Source organism: Oncorhynchus gorbuscha, linkage group LG05, assembly GCF_021184085.1.
Source record: "Oncorhynchus gorbuscha isolate QuinsamMale2020 ecotype Even-year linkage group LG05, OgorEven_v1.0, whole genome shotgun sequence".
NCBI classification, from domain to species: Eukaryota; Metazoa; Chordata; class Actinopteri; order Salmoniformes; family Salmonidae; genus Oncorhynchus; species Oncorhynchus gorbuscha.
In genome coordinates, this window is record NC_060177.1 from 45,329,299 (window position 1) to 45,350,282 (window position 20,984).

At 43.4% G+C, this 20,984-nt stretch overlaps 1 protein-coding gene across 3 annotated transcripts in view; it reads left to right on the forward strand.

The window, feature by feature from the left end:
* Positions 1–17,944: 17,944 nt before the first annotated feature.
* The window catches only part of LOC124035963, a 28,698-nt gene continuing 25,658 nt past the window's right edge, over positions 17,945–20,984 (forward strand). The window contains exons 1-3 of one of the 3 annotated variants that reach the window (XM_046349955.1): positions 17,945–18,382; positions 18,709–18,797; positions 18,993–19,118. Coding sequence is in view for 1 of the 3 variants with exons in the window: in XM_046349954.1 (XP_046205910.1) it covers positions 20,282–20,304; positions 20,590–20,840 (274 nt within the window). In the remaining 2 variants the exon portion in view is untranslated. Of the gene's footprint in view, positions 18,383–18,708; positions 18,798–18,992; positions 19,119–20,114; positions 20,305–20,589; positions 20,841–20,984 lie in introns of those variants that run through there. The other 2 variants (XM_046349956.1, XM_046349954.1) reach the window with 2 other exon arrangements.

A 20,984-nucleotide genomic window follows, 5' to 3' on the forward strand; every position in this document is an offset into this window, starting at 1 on the left:
CCTGATCAGACAAGTTTTTTACATGGACGATACTTAAATGTAAAATGTAAATGTACATTGGAGATAACTACTAGAAATAATTGAACATCACTGAAACATAAGAAGCCAGGAATGGTATTTATAGCAAATTTTGTAAAGGCATTTGATAAAGTAAGACTGGAATTTATTCACAAATGCCTGGATTGTTTCAATTTCGGTAATTCTCTTACAAAATGGGTAAAAAAATCATATATAGCAACCCCAGGTGTAAAATAGTAAATAACGGCTACTTCTCAGAGAGTTTTGAATTGTCAAGAGGAGTTAAACAAGGGTGTCCGCTGTCACCATAACAATTTGTTATGGCCATCGAAATGCTTGCTATTAAAATCAGATCCAATAACAACATTAGAGGATTAGAAATCCAAGACTTAAAAACAAAGGTGCTCATGTATGCCGATGACTCAAGTTTTATGTTAAGTCCGCAAGCTAGATCCCTGCAATGTCTCATTAAAAGATCTAGATAACTTTTCTGTATTCTCTGGACTAAATTATGATAGGTGTACAATATTCCGTGTTGGATCCTTAAAAAATACAACTTTTACATTTCCTTGCAGCTTACCTATAAAATTGGCTGATGGTGAAGTAGACATACTCGGTATTCATATCACAAATTATATAAATAAGCTCTCCACAATTAATTTCAATAGAAAACTTGTAAAAATAGACAAGATCCTGCAATCATGGAGAGGTAAATACCTGTCTATTTATGGAACTTGTAATGGTAGAGTTATGTCCTTCATGGAGAAATCAGAATTGTACGGGAAGGTCTGCTCAGGAGGAGATGGGTGGCAGCGGGAGGAGGTAGGGAACTGGTCTGTCTTCCCAATATAAAGGATCAAAACTGGCAGAGGAATAAAAATAGCATAAATAGGAAAGTATTCCCGTTTCATTTGATAACCAGGATGTTGACAACTGTGCCATACAGATTGCAAAATAGTTGGGAAGAGATTTCTGATGTACCGATTCCATGGTACTGGGTGTATGAGTTGATATATATAAAACAATGCAAGATTCAAGACTTTGTGCTTTTCAGCTAAAATGATCATATAGAATTCTTTCCACAAACAAAATGTTGAATATTTGGGGGATAAAATCATCGAAGCTCTGCAGATTTTGTTGTGAGGATACAGAATCAATAGACAATTTATTTTGGTATTGCCTTCAGGTAGCTTGTTTCTGGTCTCAGGTTCAGGAATGACTGTGGGAGGGGTCTCGAATGGTTGAGGGACAGCTACTGGGGAACTGTGGGGGGATCTTGGAGCGTTCGGGTTTCACAAGGTTGTGATCATGAAAAAGGAAACTATGACATATTTTATATCACTATCATGCACACACACCCTCACACATAAGGCTGGCTCTGTTGCGAAAAGACTGATACATGTTTGATAGTGTCTTGATGAGGTATTGTTTGTCCTTCATGTTCTACTACTTTAAAACCTGTTAGGGACGCTGCGAATTTTCGCAGCTTTTTGTTAAAAATTGCGCAATATTTTTACGTCCTGCTACTCATGCCAGGAATATAGTATATACATATGATTAGTATGTGTGGATAGAAAACACTCTGAAGTCTCTAAAACTGGTTAAATCATGTCTGTGGCAATAACAGAACGTGTTTAGGAGTAAAAATCCCAAGGAAAACTATTCACAAAAAACACACAAAAAATATTCATCCGCCAGTCTATGTATTGTCTATGGCAAGAGAAAATAGATAGAGTCCCGTTTACAATGCCTACAGCTTCCACACGATGTCGCCAGTACTGGCATTTCTTTGCTAGTTAATCCTTGGTGGGATGACGTATAGGCACTTCCTGTCTTGGGGTAACCGAAGGCAGTTATGAAAGGGAAAAAATGGACGATGATTTCAAGACTTGCTGCTATCGAATACAGATCGCCCCGTGATCAATTTTATCGATTATTAACGTTTATTAATACCTAAAGTTGGTTTACAAAAGTAGGTTGAAGTGTTTTGTAAAAGTTTATAGGCAACCTTTTTAATTTTAAAAAATGACATTGCGTTTTGAAACGGTGTTTTTTCCTGGATCACACAGTCTTTATAAATGGACATTTTGGGTATATATGGACCGATTTAATCGAAAAAAAGACCCAATAGTGATGTTTATGGGACATATAGGAGTGCCAACAAAGAAGCTCGTCAAAGGTAATGAATGTTTTATATTTTATTTCTGCGTTTTGTGTAGCGCCGGCTACCGCTAATTCTTTTGTTTACGTCTCGTTCAGGTATTTCGGGGGGGTGCATGCTATCAGATAATAGCTTCTCATGCTTTCACCGAAAAGCATTTTACAAATCTGACATGTTGGCTAGATTCACAACGAGTGTAGCTTTAATTGAGTACCTTGCATGTGTGTTTTAATGAAAGTTTGAGTTTTATCGAGTACTACCGTGGGCGCTCTGAAATTTCCGCTGATTTTGGTCCCTGTACAGGGACCGCAGCCGTATTAAACAACTGCTCTTGTGGTGCCCCAAATTCCTAATGAGTTAATTGTCACGATTAATTTATATCGAGTAACAATTAAACAGTTAGTTGAGTAGATAAATAACAGTTGTCAGATTAATGAAAGTAAAGTCACGACACTAGCATCCCATTGGCATAGAACAGAACGGATGGACGGGTCTTTTCCCAGATTTATTCACATAAGGGGGTGTGAAATTATTAAACATGTATTTTCTCTCTTCCCTGTTCAAGTCAACATGTTTCTAGGTGTCGTGGAACATGAGAGTGATCATTGTTCCAGAGGAGGGAATGTTGGTACTTGCTTAAGGCCACCTCACATGTATATCGGGTGGCCATGGAGGAAGAAGGAGATGGGGAGCAAAGTGAAAATTATATGGCTTGGGAACACCTGTTGGAGCCTGTGGCCTGACAGGTGGAAGACTGGATGAAAGCATGAGGTTTAGGGCCTTCATTTTTGTGGAACCCAGCAGAAAAGTATACCTAAAGGCATAGAGTAAGGCGAAGAGAGAGTGGGAATTGTCATGTTATCAAATTTTTTATTTTTTTGCATAGGTTAACACATTCATTCTTGTCATGTTTTGTGTTTCTTTTTGATTTTCAAGTCATGTGCTATCACTCTCTTAAGAAACATAAGGAAATGGAGAAAGTTAAACTTCCAGCTGAAATGTCATTCTTAGTTGTGTGACAAGAGATGAAAATAAGAGCGTGCATAGTGTGATCATAGAACAGAGCCATATGTCTTGGAGTTGTAAATCTAATCATCAACTGTGAATGTTTAGCATATTTTAATCATTGTTCATTTAAGTAATTTCCAAGTTTATATAATGTTGAACAGTATGAAGTTCAAGTTCTAAAGGGGTGTCATGATGTTGACCTGGGGTGTAAGTTTATGACAGTCATAAATACCTCTTCCCCCCTTTTTCCTCTCTCTACCCTACTGATGTTACATTTGCAAGACCTTTGGTTAACATAGAGATTCTGGGAACATCAGAAGGTTGGGGGAAATTAACTATATTTTGGTAATCTGACCAATTGAACATATGCGGTGGTACTTAATGAATATGATGTCAGTTCAGTTGTCATCTGAGACATTCTCATCAATGATAAGATGACATAAACTCTACAGTGGAAAGTCTACACATCAGAGTTATCGGATTCACATGGAATTGTTGATCAATTTAAATGTTTGAATATTAAATTATTCGTGATGGGATGAAATGTGATTTTAGCTTCTAAAATGTGAGATTTGGGTTTCCATAAGGTTAGGGCTCTGCTCAATCAGTGGCCCGCCCCTGTGAAGCGACATAGGCTATAAAACTTTTCAAACACGCCCTCCTCTCCCTTCCTATATAAGGCCTTGACGACAATATAACCTCCTGTTTCGAGGATGTGATGACGACGGTCCAATGTCAGAATGGTTCAGAACGAAGCCAACATCAGATTGAGCTTGGTTGCGAATGGTATGAACTTTTAACTCTTATTCACTACCGAAGTGATGCCTCCTAGCTGTTGAGTTAGCAACAGCCGCTGCAAACGAGGGTTAGGAAGGAACAGACAGAGTATCACGTCTAATCACACAACAACGTTACTACAACTTATTCAATTGACCACCAGAGACATTCTTCAAAGGACAAAGGACTCGGTTTGGCAACACGGCCGTCCATCTACCACCAACCAACCGAAGCGCAGTTCAGAGTAAATATTTATTGCATTTTCATTTTCCAAATGGGTGGTAATTTAGAATGCATGAGATACTGTATTTACGATAGCACAGCTTCGCCCTTTGTTCCTCAGTCTTCCGGCTCTTTCACTCAAACCCAGCCCCTTTTCTTTTGTGTAACAAGCTGTCATATCTGTTCCGCCCGCTAGGGACGTTTTCCTTTATGACATCATTTGTAATCAAGTTATGATTTAATTATGTGTATGTGTAATTCTGTGTGATTAGTTAGGTATTTAGTAAATAAATAATTAAACACAATTTTGTTTTGCTGATTCAACTTGTTAGCCAGGGTTCGTGCAGATAACCAAGAATTTACAACTTTCAGAAGAGACTGAATTAAGATGACGTTTAATATTGACTGCTATTGATGTAAAATATTACTAGGTCTTTAAGAGTTTATTCGGAAGATATATAAATATTATTTTGTGGTGCACCGACTCTCTAGTTAATTACATTTACATGATTAGCTCAATCAGGTGATATTAATTACGGAGAAATTATTTTATAGTATAGCATGTCATATCACTTAATCGGGCATAGCCAAAGACACGACACTCCTCTCCCTGTTCGGGCGACGCTCGGCAGTCGGCGTCGCCGGTCTACTAGCCACCACCGATCTCTTTTTCCTTTTCTGTTTGTTTTGTCTTTGGTTCTTTTTTCACACCTGGTTTAATTTACGTTAATTTCTGTGTGTATTATTCTTTTTATGTGATGTGCTTGGTTGTATTTACCGTTATTTGTTTTCACTGTTACGTAAGTGTATTTAGTGTCTGAACTGTGTTTGTTCCTCCGTGTGTTTACACGGGTTCTCTGTTACGAGGGCATAGTCTTTATCGACTCTGGCCATTCCTGTTGGTCGCTTCTCAGACATCCCTGCTCTCCTGCACCTGACTCCTACACCTATCACCTAGACGCATCTTATCACAATAATGAGAAAGGATTCCTCAAATTCCGGTGTTGATTTAACGTGCAAGTCATTGTACTGTACTTATTTATTTCTCACAATATCTTTAATATTACTCTATTTACTTTTCCGATTTTCCGATTGGCTTACATGAAGAGTACAGATGAGGCAGCAACATCCAGCCCGAGGAAAATCAACAAGGAAGTGGTGAATGAATAACCATTACACACTGTAGGTTTAGCCTACTGTGTGGTCTTAGGCATGCTCTCCCTAACCACCCTGTGTCTCCCCTGCCGGAGGGCCTGTGGCCCTAAGACCACGCTGAGAACACCCTGGCCTGATGACTTCTGGACGTGCCAGGCCTGAGCCCACCTGGTTGTGCTGTTGATCCTAGTTCTCTGAGCCCACTATTCTAGTGGCACTTCCTGATGAGAGATCTGTCACAATACACATTGTTTAAATCACCATGTGAAAAAATGTAGAAATTTGTAATATAGTAATTTATTAAATATATTAATGAATAAATAATGAAATAATTTAACATCTAAATTATTATTATTATTATTAAACATATATTGGGCACTATTTTAACCGGTAGTGACATCCCATCCCAGGCAACCTTGTCATGGAAATCAGAAAAGCAATCAAATTAAATCGTTTACCTTTGATGAACTCCCAGGTAGACAGCCAAAGTTCATTTTTTCCAAAAATATTATTTTTGTAGGCGAAATAGCTTAGTTTGTTCTTCACATTTGGCTGAGAAATCGCCCGGTTGCGGTCACCACAACCCAAAAAATATTCCAAATTAGCTCCATAATATCGACAGAAACATGGCAAATGTTGTTTCGAATCCATCCTCAAGGTGTTTTTCTAATATCTATTTGATAATATATCCGTCGGGACAATTCGTTTTTCACTAGGACCGATTGGAATAAAGGCTACCTCTGTATTTTACGCGAGAATCTCTCTCGGAGCCACCATGTGACCACTTACGCAATGTGGCCGCCTATGGCTATTCTTCAACAGAAATTCATAAAACTACGTCACAATGCTGTAGACACCTTGGGGAATACGTAGAAAGCCTAAGCTCGTTGATGGTACATTCACAGCTGAATAGGGAGTCATTGGAACGCAGCACTTCCAGATTGGATTTTTCTCAGGCTTTCGCCTGCAACATCAGTTCTGTTATACTCACAGACAATATCTTTACAGTTTTGGAAACGTTAGTGTTTTCTATCCAAAGCTGTCAATTATATGCATATTCTAGGATCTTTTCCTGACAAAATATCCCGTTTAAAACGGGAACGTTTTTTTTGGGGAATGTTTTTTTTCCAAAAATGAAATTACAGCTCTACTCTCTCGGTCGTGCGCATGAAAAAGCTCTTGGACACTGCAGTGTCCACTCATTCAGAGTGGTCTTACTCCCTTATTTTTCAGAACACAAGCCTGAAAAAATTACTAAAGACTGTTGACATCTAGTGGAAGCCATAGGTAGTGCAATTTGAGTCCTAAGTCAATGGAATCTGTATAGGCAGTCAATGGAAAACGACAAACATAAAAACAATCCCACTTCCTGGTTGGATTTTTCTCAGGTTCTCACCTGCCAACAGGACTGATCTTGTTATACTCACAGACATTATATTAACAGTTCTGGAAACTTGAGTGTTTCTATATAAATCTACCAATTATAGGCATATCCTAGCTTCTGGGCCTGAGTAAAAGGCAGTTTACTTTGGCCATGCTTTTCATCCGGAGGTGAAAATAGTGCCCCCTACCCTTAAGACATTAACAGCTTACAGACGGTAGGCAATTAAGGTCACAGGTATGAAAACTTTGGACACTAAAGAGGCCTTTCAACTGACTCTGAAAAACACCTAAGGAAAGAAGCCCAGGGTCCCTGCTCATCTGCATGAATGTGCCTTAGGCATGCTGCAAGGAGGCATGAGGACTGCAGTGGCCATCAATTGGGCAATAAATTGCAATGTCCATACTGTGAGATGCCTAAGACAGCACTACAGGGAGACAAGACGGACAGCTGATCATCCTCGCAGTGGCAGACCACGTGTAACAACACCTGCACAGGATCGGTACATCCGAACATCACACCTGCGGGACATGGCAACAACAACTCCCCGAGTTACACCAGGAATGCACAATCCCTCCATCAGTGCTCAGACTGTCCGCAACAGGCTGATAGAGGCTGGACTGATGGCTTGTAGGCCTGCTGTAAGGCAGGTCCTCACCAGACATCACCGGCAACAACGGCGCCTATGGGCACAAACCCATCAAACCCGTCACTGGACCAGACAGGACTGGGAAAAGGTTCTCTTCACTGACGAGATGCAGTTTTGTCTCACCAGGGGGGATGGTTGGATTCACGTTTGGAGGTGGAGTGTCCGTCGTGGTCTGGGGCAGTGTGTCACAGCATCATCGGACTGAGCTTGTTGCCATTGCAGGCAATCTCAACGCTGTGCGTTACAGGGAAGACATCCTCCTCCCTCATGTGGTACCCTTCCTACAGGCTCATCTTGACATGACCCTACAGCATGACAATGCCATCAGCCATACTGCTCGTTCTGTGCGTGATTTCCTGCAAGACAAGAATATTAGTGTTCTGCCATGGCCAGCGAAGAGCCCGTACCTCCATCACATTGAGCACGTCTGGGACCTGTTGGATCGGAGGGTGAGGGCTTAGGTCATTCCCCCCAGAAATGTCCAGGAACTTGCAGGTGCCTTGGTGGAAGAGTGGGGCAACATCTCACAGCAAGAACTAGCAAATCTGGTGCAGTCCATGATGAGGAGATACTGACTCTTACTTTTGACGCCCCCCCTTTGTTCAGGGACACATTATTCCATTTCATGTTAGTCACATGTCTGTGGAACTTGTTCAGTTCATGTCTCAGTTGTTGAATCTTGTTATGTTCATACAAATATTTAGACATGGTAATGCAGTTGACAGTGAGAGGACGTTTCTTTTTTTGCTGAGTTTATAATATTTGTTTACAAACATTTGAGTAAAAAAAACTATTTTGGTTTCTGATAGTGTCACGTTATATAAGGATAGGAGACAGGCGCAGGAATACTTAATAGCGGGATTTATTACTCCACCCAAAATACAACATGTCATGAATATGGGCACGGGGGAAGAAGCCCAAAACAAACACGTATATACAATACACAGGGATGTACACAATACACAATACCCAAACAAAAGAGAAAGGTTTAACCTCTAAAGATTACTCGGGACGAGACCTGTAATAACACTACACGGGACGAGACCCGAAAATAATAAGTGCAAAATACACGTAGCACCAAAAGCTGAAGCAACAAAGCACAGGTACTCACAAGACCTTCGGAACAATAACCGACAAAGACATTGGGGAACAGAGGGCACATATATAATATACTAATCAGGGGGAATGGGAACCAGGTGTGCGTAATGAGACAAGACATTCTGGGGTTGGTGGTACTGAATCCAGTTCAGTGAAGCCTAGAAAGCCGGTGACTTAAACCTCCGAAGCTGAATTGAACTAAGCTCATGAGGCATCTATAGGTCATATTCTTCAAGAATCAATGGGTACATATAATTAATTTATAAGTCCATAAATGGATGTAGCAACTGGAGATTGCCACTTTAATGTAAGAGGGAGATCCCAGAGCAGTGCTTCCTTTCTTTTGATCCTATCAGTGTGGACACAGGCCTCAACGAAACACTTAACAAGTGTTCACTCTGCGTTGTGTTTTGGGAAATGCATGTTACATTTGCAGCCGTTGTGGAAAAGATGCAGTGTCAAATAATTTGTAAGCCTACATTCCATCGCTATCGGGAAACCGGGCTCTTGCTAGCTTACAGAATGGCGACCTTGGATCTCTGCTCTGGCTAGTTAGCTTTACATTCCTCCTGCTAGTAGTCAATAATATTTTTTCCTGTCAGCAAACACGTCTAGGTCCTAAAGGTTATGACGTTAGTTAACTAGCCAGTTATTTAGCCTGCTAGCTAGTTATTTATGACTATGTCAGAAATACCAATATCTGGGTATACATTGCTTTGACCTAGCTCATTAACGTTATCAACCAGAGAGACATTCAGGTCTTAGTTCCAATTCCTAGCTAGTTGTTTAACGCAGGGTTTCCCAACTTCTGTCCTGGGGCCCTCCGTTTTGGTTTTTGCCCTAGCACTACACAGCTGATTCAAATAACCAACTCATAATCAAGCTTTGATTATTTGAATCTGCTGTGTAGTGCTAGGGCAAAAACCAAAACGTGCACCCAAAACGTGCACCCAAGGGGCACCAGGACCGAGTTTGGGAAACCCTGGTCTAACGCTATCTGTAAACCACCTCAAGCTGAACCTCGGCAAGACGGAGCTGCTCTTCCTCCCGGGGAAGGACTGCCCGTTCCATGATCTCGCCATCACGGTTGACAACTCCATTGTGTCCTCCTCCCAGAGCGCTAAGAACCTTGGCGTGATCCTGGACAACACCCTGTCGTTCTCAACCAACATCAAGGCGGTGGCCCGTTCCTGTAGGTTCATGCTCTACAACATCCGCAGAGTACGACCCTGCCTCACACAGGAAGCGGCGCAGGTCCTAATCCAGGCACTTGTCATCTCCCGTCTGGATTACTGCAACTCGCTGTTGGCTGGGCTCCCTGCCTGTGCCATTAAACCCCTTCAACTCATCCAGAACGCCGCAGCCCGTCTGGTGTTCAACCTTCCCAAGTTCTCTCACGTCACCCTGCTCCTCCGTTCTCTCCACTGGCTTCCAGTTGAAGCTCGCATCTGCTACACGACCATGGTGCTTGCCTACGGAGCTGTGAGGGGAACGGCACCTCAGTACCTCCAGGCTCTGATCAGGCCCTACACCCAAACAAGGGCACTGCGTTCATCCACCTCTGGCCTGCTCGCCTCCCTACCACTGAGGAAGTACAGCTCCCGCTCAGCCCAGTCAAAACTGTTCGCTGCTCTGGCCCCCAATGGTGGAACAAACTCCCTCACGATGCCAGGACAGCGGAGTCCATCACCACCTTCCGGAGACACCTGAAACCCCACCTCTTTAAGGAATACCTAGGATAGGATAAGTAATCCCTCTCACCCCCCCCCTTTAAGATTTAGATGCACTATTGTAAAGTGACTGTTCCACTGGATGTCATAAGGTGAATGCACCAATTTGTAAGTCGCTCTGGATAAGAGCGTCTGCTAAATGACTTAAATGTAAAATGTAAATGTAAACAGCCAAGTTGAATTCCTATTTTAACAGGCCTTGATGAATAGAAAAACTAGCTAGCTAGTTGAGACAATGAGAGGTAGGCTACACCTGTAGTCAAACTGTTACTAGGATGGTCTGTGTGGATGTGGGTTGTCTTTCTTCATCTCATATCTCAATGGTCATTTCTGTCATGCCCTGATCTCTCATTTTGCCTCTCTCTCCCTCCCTCCCTCCCCTTTCTCACTTCCCCTTTTCTCCTTTTCTCTCCCAGTGTGAAGGCTGTGTATAATGAGCTACACAACACTTTCATGGCCATCAATGAGCAGGGCAAAGCTGTATTGGTGGAAGAACCCCCACAACACACACACACACACTGCGGGCTAATACGGCCCAATGGAGTGGAGTGTACTGTACTATGGTATGATGTAGACTTCAAACCATTTGTTATTGTCAGTTACAGTCTAATGTAGTGAACAGTGTTGCTAATGTCGCAGACTGTATAGTAGTGTATGGTCCAACAATGTGACCATTATTAGAGACAGCTGGACTGTGTTAGTGTTTCATACTGGAGAGGGAATGCAGATCAACGACGCTGGACAGAGTGGAATCAGGTGTATCAAAAAGGCAGTTTATTGGTCAAAGATATCTTGTTCTACATCGTGCACGGATCTAGTTCATATAACCCGATGAGGGGTCAGGTGAAAAAGAGACCTTATTCAAAGGTTACATTCATTGTTATACATATAATAAAGTAGGTGGAGTCTTGTCGTTTTGGTCCTCTGACTGGTCACAAAGAGTTGGAGGCGGACCTTGCTCTAGCCAGAGCGGGCCCCATTGGTGCATAGCAGAGTCTTGTTCTCTGAGCTCCCTTTGACCTGGACTGAGATGTGGTTAAGGTGTGTGTGTTCATGCAAGCAAGTATTTGTGTGTCAGGAAATCTGATACAGGAGAGCAGAGGGGGTCGTGAAAGAAAAGAACACAGGGGGTCAGTTTTATGGCTGGGTGTATGTGTTCTTGCGATGGAATGTCTTTGTTTCCTGGGGTGGTAAGACAACAGAGCTGAGGGGATAGTGTTAGGGGGGGTAGTTTTATTGCTGGCTGTGTGAGCTAGTTCCTGTTTTAGCAGGGGTATGTGAAATGACTTGAGTCAGGCGGTTTGGCTTGGCGCTGTATTATATATGAGCTATGTGTCATGTTTTGTCATTAATTATCATGTCTTGTCCCTGTGCTTCCCCTTCTATTCGTTTCCCTCTGCTGGTCTTATTAGGTTCTTTCCCTCTTTCTATCCCTCTCTCTCCCCCTCCCTCTCTCTCTCTCGCTCTCTCTTCTCTCTATCGTTCCGTTCCTGCTCCCAGCTGTTCCTATTCCCCTAATCAATCATTTAGTCTTCCCACACCTGTTCCCGATCCTTTTCCCTGATTAGAGTCCCTATTTCTCTCCTTGTTTTCCGTTCCTGCCCCGTCGGATCCTCATCTATAATTCACCGTGCTGTGTCTATGTTTTGCCCTGTCGTGTCGTGTTTCCCTCAGATGCTGCGTGGTGAGCAGGTGTCTGAGTCTGCTAGGTTCAAGGGCCTTCCCGAGGCAACCTGCAGTTCTCGATCAAGTCTCCAGTCTGTTCTCGTCTTTACGAGTAGTATTATGCTTTTTGTTTTGTAAAGTTTCTTACTGGATTAAAAACTCTGTTTTCGCCAAGTCGCTTTTGGGTCCTCATTCACTCGCATAACACTATGTGTATGAATGTTTACATATATATATATATAACAAATCCCCCTCTTCACGTCTACTAGACGTGAAAACTATAATGCAATGTTGGTGGTTGCATTCGTGGGTATACATAAGGTGGTGCTTCTAACCTTGTCTGGTGTGCATGGTGGGTCTGTAGGTGTAGTGCTACGTTTGGTGCGTGTGAGATTGAAGGGAGTGGTGCTAGGAATGTTATCAGGGATAGGGGTTGGGGTGAGAGGGGTTGATGCTTTAGTATGTGTTTGTTGTTCTATTAACCATGTGAAAGTTCCCAGGGACACCCCAAAGATCAGTAGGAATATCACAAACAAAGGGCCAGATATCCCCAGCCCCACCCAGGGAGGGAGTAATGTCCCTCTATCTGGGCGAGGTTTCTTTTTCAGATGAGGCAGAGTTTGATGCCGCATCACCTGAGTAAGGAGTGTCTTCATTTGGAATCGAATTTAGGCCGCTCAAATCAGCTCTGACTTCAATGTGTAAGGTGGTGCCAAGGTGCGCCTGATTTACCTTTGACCTGGACTGAGTGTGAAGTAACCTCCTTCACTTCGTACGGTCCAGTCCACCTGGGTTCCAGCCACTTTCTCTTGTGGACTTTTAACCCTCACCCAGTCACCCAACCTTTACCTTCAGTGGTTGCGTGTCCCCCGGCACACTCCCCCTCCTGGACCTTGTGAACCTGGGTAGAGAGTGCTGCAGAGAGAACCGTCAGTTTTTTCACATAATTAGACATTACAATTTGTTATACATCAAGGTCGGGCATATGACCTCCCTCCCTTGGTGGACCAGGCATGACTCTTAGCCATCTTAACTTTCAGCTTTTGGGTTAACGTTCCACCAGATTTTGGGACCGGGAGTGGTACACAGAACCAAATCTGTGTGTTATGCCAAATCTTTCTTCCACCTGTCTCAGGTGTTTGTTCAATGTGAGCCATTTTTCAAATTTGATTTGTCTTGGGATGCCATCCCTGGGTATTAGTTTGGTTGGTAGCCACTTAACGACTGACCTAGCATCCCCCTTCGCTGTTGGTATTGCTTCTACCCATTTGGAGAACCTATCTACCATAACTAGGAGATAGCGTTTGCCTTTAGATACATTTTCGGGGCCCATGTCGGTGTAATCTATACTAATATCTTGAAAACATGCATTATGTAATGGGTATGAGCCCATTGGTGTTTTGATATGGTTTCTTTAGGTTGTGGCTGCCACATATGTTGCATTTAAAATAAATCATCGTCATAAACTAAGTCAGTCATATTTTTATGTGAGGGTGCCACCAGATGTGCGAGGCATTTTGGAGGGTCTTTAGTTTGCCTTCGTGTGTGTGGCTATGTGCTTCTCTTAAAAGTTCTGGGTCCATCAGTGTGGACTGCTCCATGGGCATAGGCTGAGTCTGTATAGACATTCACAGTCTTTCCTTTTCCTCTGATGAGGGCCTGCGTCAATCTGATGATTTCAGCAAATTGGGCAGGTGCTGGTTGAGGGATGATGGCTGATTCAGGGGTAACATCACGAGGTGAGCTGTCTTTTCAATAGTTTTTGCTACTGCAGGAACGTATCTGGAGCATGTTGTCTGTCCTACCTCAATGTGGTCAAGTTTGGAATAGTAGTACATCAAGACCCTTCTCTCCCCCTCTTGTTTCTGGAATAGGACGGATGAGGTGAATCCTTCCTTTTCAGGAACATCCAAATGGAACTTGTTCTTGTAGTCAGGTGCAGTCAGAGCTGCTGCCGCTGATAGATCTGTTTTCAGGAGTGTTATGGCTGTTAAATGCTTCAGCTGTCCAGGCCAGGGGTGCATGGAGGTTCCTTGATCGTAGGATTACCGGTGCTGCCACCCCCTCTGGGCCACACACAATGGTACAACACCTGATAGGTGGGGTCAGGTGCATCATGTCTTCGTCCCAGTCTTCAGTTTAGGGGCAGTCATCAGTTTCTGTTGCATTGAGTGTGCAATGGATCTCAGCTTGGGGAGTCTTATATGGGTGCAGAGTGTAGATTTGGGCTGTCCGTTGGTTGAACTTAAACTGGATGTGAGGGGTGGTAGGCCCTGTGGGTAGGCATTTTAGCCAGTATACTTCTTGGGTGTCAGACAGCGTGGGCGTCGGCTGGAGTGGCATCATCATAATTCTTGCTGGGCGATCCGGTGTTGAAGAGGGAGGGTTGGTGGATACTTCCACTCCACTTTCAGTAGTATGTGAGGGAACTTGATAGTAGAATAGGTGCATCCTGTGTCTACCAGGAACTGATGGGGGACACCCTCAACTTCGCACATCATTGTTGGTTCAGTGTGCTGTTGAAAGCGTTGTCTCTCTTCTCCTGCCGTGGGTGGTGGGCATTTTTATGGCCAGGGCATGGTGTTCCCTGCCATGCCTTGAAACTGTGGTTGGTTGTGCTCCTGCTGCATGTGGCTAGATTCTGGGTGGTTGTATGCTGGCTGTTGCTGAGGTCCTGGGTGGTTGTAGTGAAAAGGGGGTGGTCCTCCTCTTCCTCTCCATTGCAGTTGGTGCGGGGAGAGTGGTTTCATGCAATATCTTGCATAGTGACCGGGAATTCCGCAGTTATAACACTGGTAGTTTCCCTTTCTGGGTTGTCCAGTGTAGGGACCTCGTTGAGCCCATTGTGGCTGTTGTTGTTGCATGATATACTGCTGTGGGGGAGGGTATCGGGGTGGTTGGGCCCCCCTAGTGGCAGTGAGTGAGGCTGCCTGCTGTTGGATCATCTGAGAGACAGTCTGTGCTATTATCTGAGTGATATCTGGCTGTTCCCCTTGGTCTTGAGTTTCTTCTGCAATCATTTGTTTTTTAGGTTTCTCACCTTTCTGTGCCTCTTTTAGTTGAAGCTTCAAGAGTTGAATTTGGAGGGACTGGACCTGGCTCTCAGCTCCCCCTCTTTCCTTGTTGTGTTGGGATACATGGTGGTGCACATGCGTATTGAATTGGGTCAGAGGAAGTGCAATCAACCCCACTGTTCCTCTGAGTTTGGTTTTAACATGTCCAGAACCCGTTCACCACCATTTCCTTCCACATGCTGAGTGTGGTATCAGTGTGATCGAATGGTTCTTCGTGGACCGATCTCCATGTGGTCTTAGCCCTGTCCAGGTATACTGCAGGTTGCTCACCTGGGTTGATTGTAAAGGAGGATAAGGTGGCATGATTTCTTTCTGTAGGGTATGCTCTCCGTAGAACTTCCCATAATCTAGTACAGAAGTTGTCTATGGGGAGTGTTGGGGCCCGCCATTCAAGGCCAGCTGCTGTCATGAGGGCCTCCATAGTTCCGTGATCAGTGGCTCTTGCTAGTAGTGCTTTCATGTCCCCTAGGCAAAGTTGCAGGCCTGATGTAAGAGTCTGCATTTGGAGTTGTGGTCAGGTCAGTCATTTTCCAGGGTTGGTACTCTACCTAGCGTGGATCAGCTGCTGTCAATAGAGGATACATGTTGGCTTCACCTCGTTCCAGGTCCCAGTCTTCTCTGGTGGTCACTCCTTGAGATCTTAGTCCAGCCACCCTGGCAGACTTCCGGGTTGCGGTCGCCCCCTGGGTGTTGGTTACGTCAGTCACCTTTCCCTTCATCATGCCTTCAATGTGGTACTCACCCATCCCTCTACATTCATTATTCCTCAGGCCCTTGGCTTGGGCTATTGATTCACTTAATTCTCTCCTTAAGTGTTATATTTCACAGTCTATTTCTAAACTGGTGGGTATCTTTCTGTTGCTTTCCTCATCATCTTCCGTCGCCTGGCTCACGTGGCTGATATAGGACCCTTCTTCAACTTGGAGGCTACGCGGGGAACACTTTAGATGGAAATAGTTGGGGTTTAACCGTTGTGCCTCCAGGGGGAAACGCCCATGTGCAGCTCTATTTCCTGGGCTTGTGAGGGAGCCCACAGCACCTCCGAGATCTATCAGGTGGGGCGCGGCGGAGTTACCAGGGAAAGCTCCTTCCTTGCATTGGTGATCTTGCTTCTGGGGGGTGTGACCTGTATGTGGAGTGCTGGTGGTGGGGAGTGGCTCACACTCTATCTGTCCTCCTGTTATTCCGAAGCTCATAGCCCCATTCAGCTGGCCTGCCTGTACGCTTAGCACTGGGGCTATCGCGGGCTGGGTCCCGATGAGGAAACGGTTACCTTTGAACGGGTTGTGAGAATGCCCACGTTGGTTATGCCCCATTGAGTATGGTGGAGGTTGAACTGCCTCCTTTGTCATATCTGGTTTGTTTTTGGGCTGCATCCTCCTACAGACTTCTATAGCCCATGTTCCTACATTCAATTCTGCTTCTGCCCGCTTTCTCTCTCTAGTCCCTTCCTTCTTGAACCAATGAGCTTTGTTCCTCTCTGTCTCACTTGCCGTTGCTTTCCCTGCGTCTTCCAGTAGCTTTTTCTGCATATCTTGGAGATTCCCCCCTGTAGGGGGTCCCCCGCTAAAATAACCTGCTTGCGTCCATTTTAACCGTAATCCTTTCCACACTTTCTCCACTTTCTCATACTGTTCTTTACCTCCCGCTACATGAATTATACTCTGATCTAAATATTCACTGAATCCGAGTTTGGGCGTGGTGGCTGCAGACATTTTTATCTAATTCGTCTGATAATGTGTATAATATAATGCGTTTATCTAGATTTTAGTCAGTCCTTTGTGTAGCTTATTTCTATCTTTGTATACTCAGCCCGTCTCTGTTCGAGACCTGTGAATGTACTGTATCGCTAGCTCAAAGTTGTCCCATATGCGCCCCCACCCTTGGTCAGATTAGTAATGTAGCGGCAGTTACGTGTGTGCCTCTCCAGCAGTAATTTTAATTTGTTCAGTCATTTTATTTAAGTATTTTCTAGAAATGATTCGGCGATTTCCTTTTAGAACAATATATCATTGAATATATGCGGTTCTATAACAATCGTCAGAGTAATTCTGGCCCTGTAGGAAATATAGAAGAACTCAAAAAATGTTCTGGGACGTATTTAAACACTTTCTGTAAATAATTCAGTAACTGCCTTTATGAACCTATATCAGTAAATTTGAGCGATTCTATAGCAATTGTCAGAATAATTTTAAACTTTAGGCAATATCAACAGGAATGAAAAAAGCGAAAATCAGTGTTTTAGCCCGGCGGCTGTCAATCAAAGTTGCACGGCCATTCGACTACTAAAGTAAGCTTTGTTTATCAGCACGTGTGCATAATAGCCCAGTTACGTATCCCAACCTAGCGGTTTACTCCGCGACAAACGTTTCTCTCAATTTAATTTCCCCGGTCTCAAAATCATGGAACGCAAACTCTGGTTAATATGTTTTCTCAATACTACAGTCATTCATACGAAATTCACATAGAATTTCCAACATTCATAATCGTGTCCTTTACATGATAAAACACAGCCTCTGCTTTCCCTCACCTCTATACACAACCCAATATATAATTAGGACAGTTTTCTATGCAGATTTCAGAACAAACAGGGTCCCGAAGGAATTTAACATATTGGTCAATCACGATTCACACATTCCTATTAAAATAACTCAGTATAGTCCAATTTATCAAAAAAAAAAGAATCTTAAAAAAAAAACTTTATACAAAACAAGATATCTTTAATCAATGCCTTAGGTTCTTATGTAAAAAATAATTTGGCAACGATTCATACTCACGCTCAGTACTTTCTGATCAAAATTTGGTTTAGACTATAATACAATATGCAGATTTCGATTTAACAGGCTCTGCTCACCTTTCAAGTAGAGCGCTCCGATCAGATTTCCTGAGGCAAGACGAATAGCTGGACAAGTCACTCTTCCGTCTGATTTTGAGCCGTGATCAGTTTCGTCCTCTCACACTAATTTATCATAGATCGAATCCAGGAATAACCATCCTCATGCTACCATTTTGTTAGTGTTTCATACTGGAGAGGGAATGCAGATCAACGACGCTGGACAGAGTGGAATCAGGTGTATCAAAAAGGCCGTTTATTGGTCAAAGATATCTTGTTCTACATCGTGCACGGATCTAGTTCATATAACCCGATGAGGGGTCAGGTGAAAAAGAGACCTTATTCAAAGGTTACATTCATTGTTATACATATAATAAAGTAGGTGGAGTCTTGTCGTTTTGGTCCTCTGACTGGTCACAAAGAGTTGGAGGCGGACCTTGCTCTAGCCAGAGCGGGCCCCATTGGTGCATAGCAGAGTCTTGTTCTCTGAGCTCCCTTTGACCTGGACTGAGATGTGGTAAGGTGTGTGTGTTCATGCAAGCAAGTATTTGTGTGTCAGGAAATCTGATACAGGAGAGCAGAGGGGGTCGTGAAAGAAGAGAACAGAGGGGGTCAGTTTTATGGCTGGGTGTATGTGTTCTTGCGATGGAATGTCTTTGTTTCCTGGGGTGGTAAGACAACAGACCTGAGGGGATAGTGTTAAGGGGGGTAGTTTTATTGCTGGCTGTGTGAGCTAGTTCCTGTTTTAGCAGGGGTATGTGAAATGACTTGAGTCAGGCGGTTTGGCTTGGCGCTGTATTATATATGAGCTATGTGTATGAATGTTTACATATATATATATATTATATATATATATATATATATATATATATATATATATATATATATATATATAACAACTGTAATTTACTGGACCGGCTTGCCTTGTTGTTCAAAGGAGTCTGATGAAACCTCTCAGGAGTGGGCACCAGAAAATAAAAACAAAAAAGGGAATAAAAGAGGTAGGCACAGTAAGGCACAATACAGGTGAGCATGTCTCCATCTGTCTATATGATCTCATGCTACAGTACAACTATAATTAAGTTCTTACCATCTCATTATGACGAATCATCAATTCTTAATTACTGATTGGATTGTTAATCGTTTGTAGATACTGTTAGTGTATGGTTGATTTACATTTGTTTCCTCTGTCTCTCTGTGTGTGGATGGATGCATTCACAGACACAACAATCAGCTTGATGGGGATGAACAAGCAGCACAGTGCTTTAGCGGTGGGACAGAGGAGACGGCAACATAGAGGGCTTCGTTCTGAGCCCTATACTATGACTCATGTTTGATCCGTTAGAGGTAACTTTGTTTGTAACCGGTAACATGAAAATGGCTCACCTTTTAGCCAGGGCAAATTTCTAAGGCAACATTCAGAAATAACCTGCTCGGGGGCAGGCTAACTCAGGGCTAACCAATGAAATCAGATACTCTCCCTCTCACAAAGATTGTGTCATCATCCCCTTCATTTGAGGAAGACTACTGCTTTCAATAATTTATTAACATGCTTTGCTGACTCTTAACCTAATATAGACGTTCCACTGGATGTCATAAGTTGAATGCACCAATTTGTAAGTCGCTCTGGATAAGAGCGTCTGCTAAATGACTTAAATGTAAATGTAAAAAATTATCAGGCCACATGCCTTAGGGCCGATGTGGAGCTGATTGGCAAAGGTGCATTGGTCCAGTGTGGGCAGCCTACTTCGGTTCAATGTTTTAATATGCATTGGGCCTACATCGTGCCAAAGTGGGCATGTTTTCCGGGAAAAGATTTGGCTTATTTCAGGTAATGTGAGGGCTGCCATCAACAGAAATGGGCTGCCCAAACTGGGCCAATGTCTTGGAGGCCAATGTGGAGCCGATGAGCAGAAGCACATCAGCCCAATTTGGGCAGCCTAAGTGGGGTCAAAAGTTTAGCCTGCATTGGACCCTCATCTTGCCAATGTGGACATGTCTGCTAGGTATGTGCAACAGCCACTGCAGTATATTATTTCAGGGGGAAAACAAGGATGATTTTGAGCCTGAAGTGCTTGTTAGTGGATTTACATTGTCAGCAGTGTGTATACTGAGAGAAGATGTTAAAAGCTTTGTTACAGTGCATCAGACAGGGTATAAACTCAGAGAGAGAGAGAGAGAGAGAGTGAGAGAGAGGGGGAGAGGGAGAGAGAACAGGAAGGAGTGGAGAGGATAGGAGAGGGGAGGGTGTATAAAGAGAGAAACTGATTGGCCAGAGAAAGCGAGAGAGAAAGTGGGAGTGAAACAAGCTAGAGAGGAGCAAGGAAAAGCTTCAGAGAAAGATGCATCCTCCCCGTGCTATGTGATCATTTCTGGTGTTAGGATAGTAAGATGGGTCAGACGGCTGAAATGAAAGAAATGCAGCCAGGGGTGTGGCTGCAGTCTCTCTCAGGGAAACTCAGTCTTGCCTTGAGCTGCAGCATCTCTGACATAATAACAGTTCTGCCAGTATGCCAGTCATGAACAGGCCAGGGTAGGTGGAGGACATTTTTTCTCAGTATTATATATGCATGCACTGCTTGGTAGATTTCAAAGGACAATATTTTTAATAGGACAATCTATGTAATAGGGACTGGTTGAGGACAAAGAGCATCCTGGGTTGCAGTGTCCCACGTCTGAGCCATATTGATACTTAATATGACCATATGTCTATATGAGATTTTTTTAACCAGACCCAGGCTGGATCAGTGTCCAAAGGATTTCAGCATGGCTGCTCTGCTCTGAAGAGAGAATATTTATCTGTGTTTTGTCTTGTCAGATTTTGGACAGGCTCAGGGTTGAGCAGACTCTTTTCATCTGGGGAACTATGGAACTATGACGGGAATTCTAAGGAACAGCGCTTGTCCAAGCAAGACCTACGTATAGCTAAGGAGCGAAGCTCCTCTCATAGTCATACTCTCAAAGGCTTACCTCGGTCTCAAAGTGTCAGGGTTGAGCTCTGTGCAGGAAAATCCCCTCGGTGTGAGATAGTGGAGCAAGGTGTGCAAATCCAGGAAGATATTCTAACAGGTAGGTGGAATGGGAACAGGCTTTGCAGGCACTGCAATAATCTTCTTACAAAGTGGTTAAAAAAGGTCAGAATAATTCATGATGCTTTCAAAATCTCAACTTCCACGATTGATTGGAGTGCATCTTTGACATATGCTGTAGATT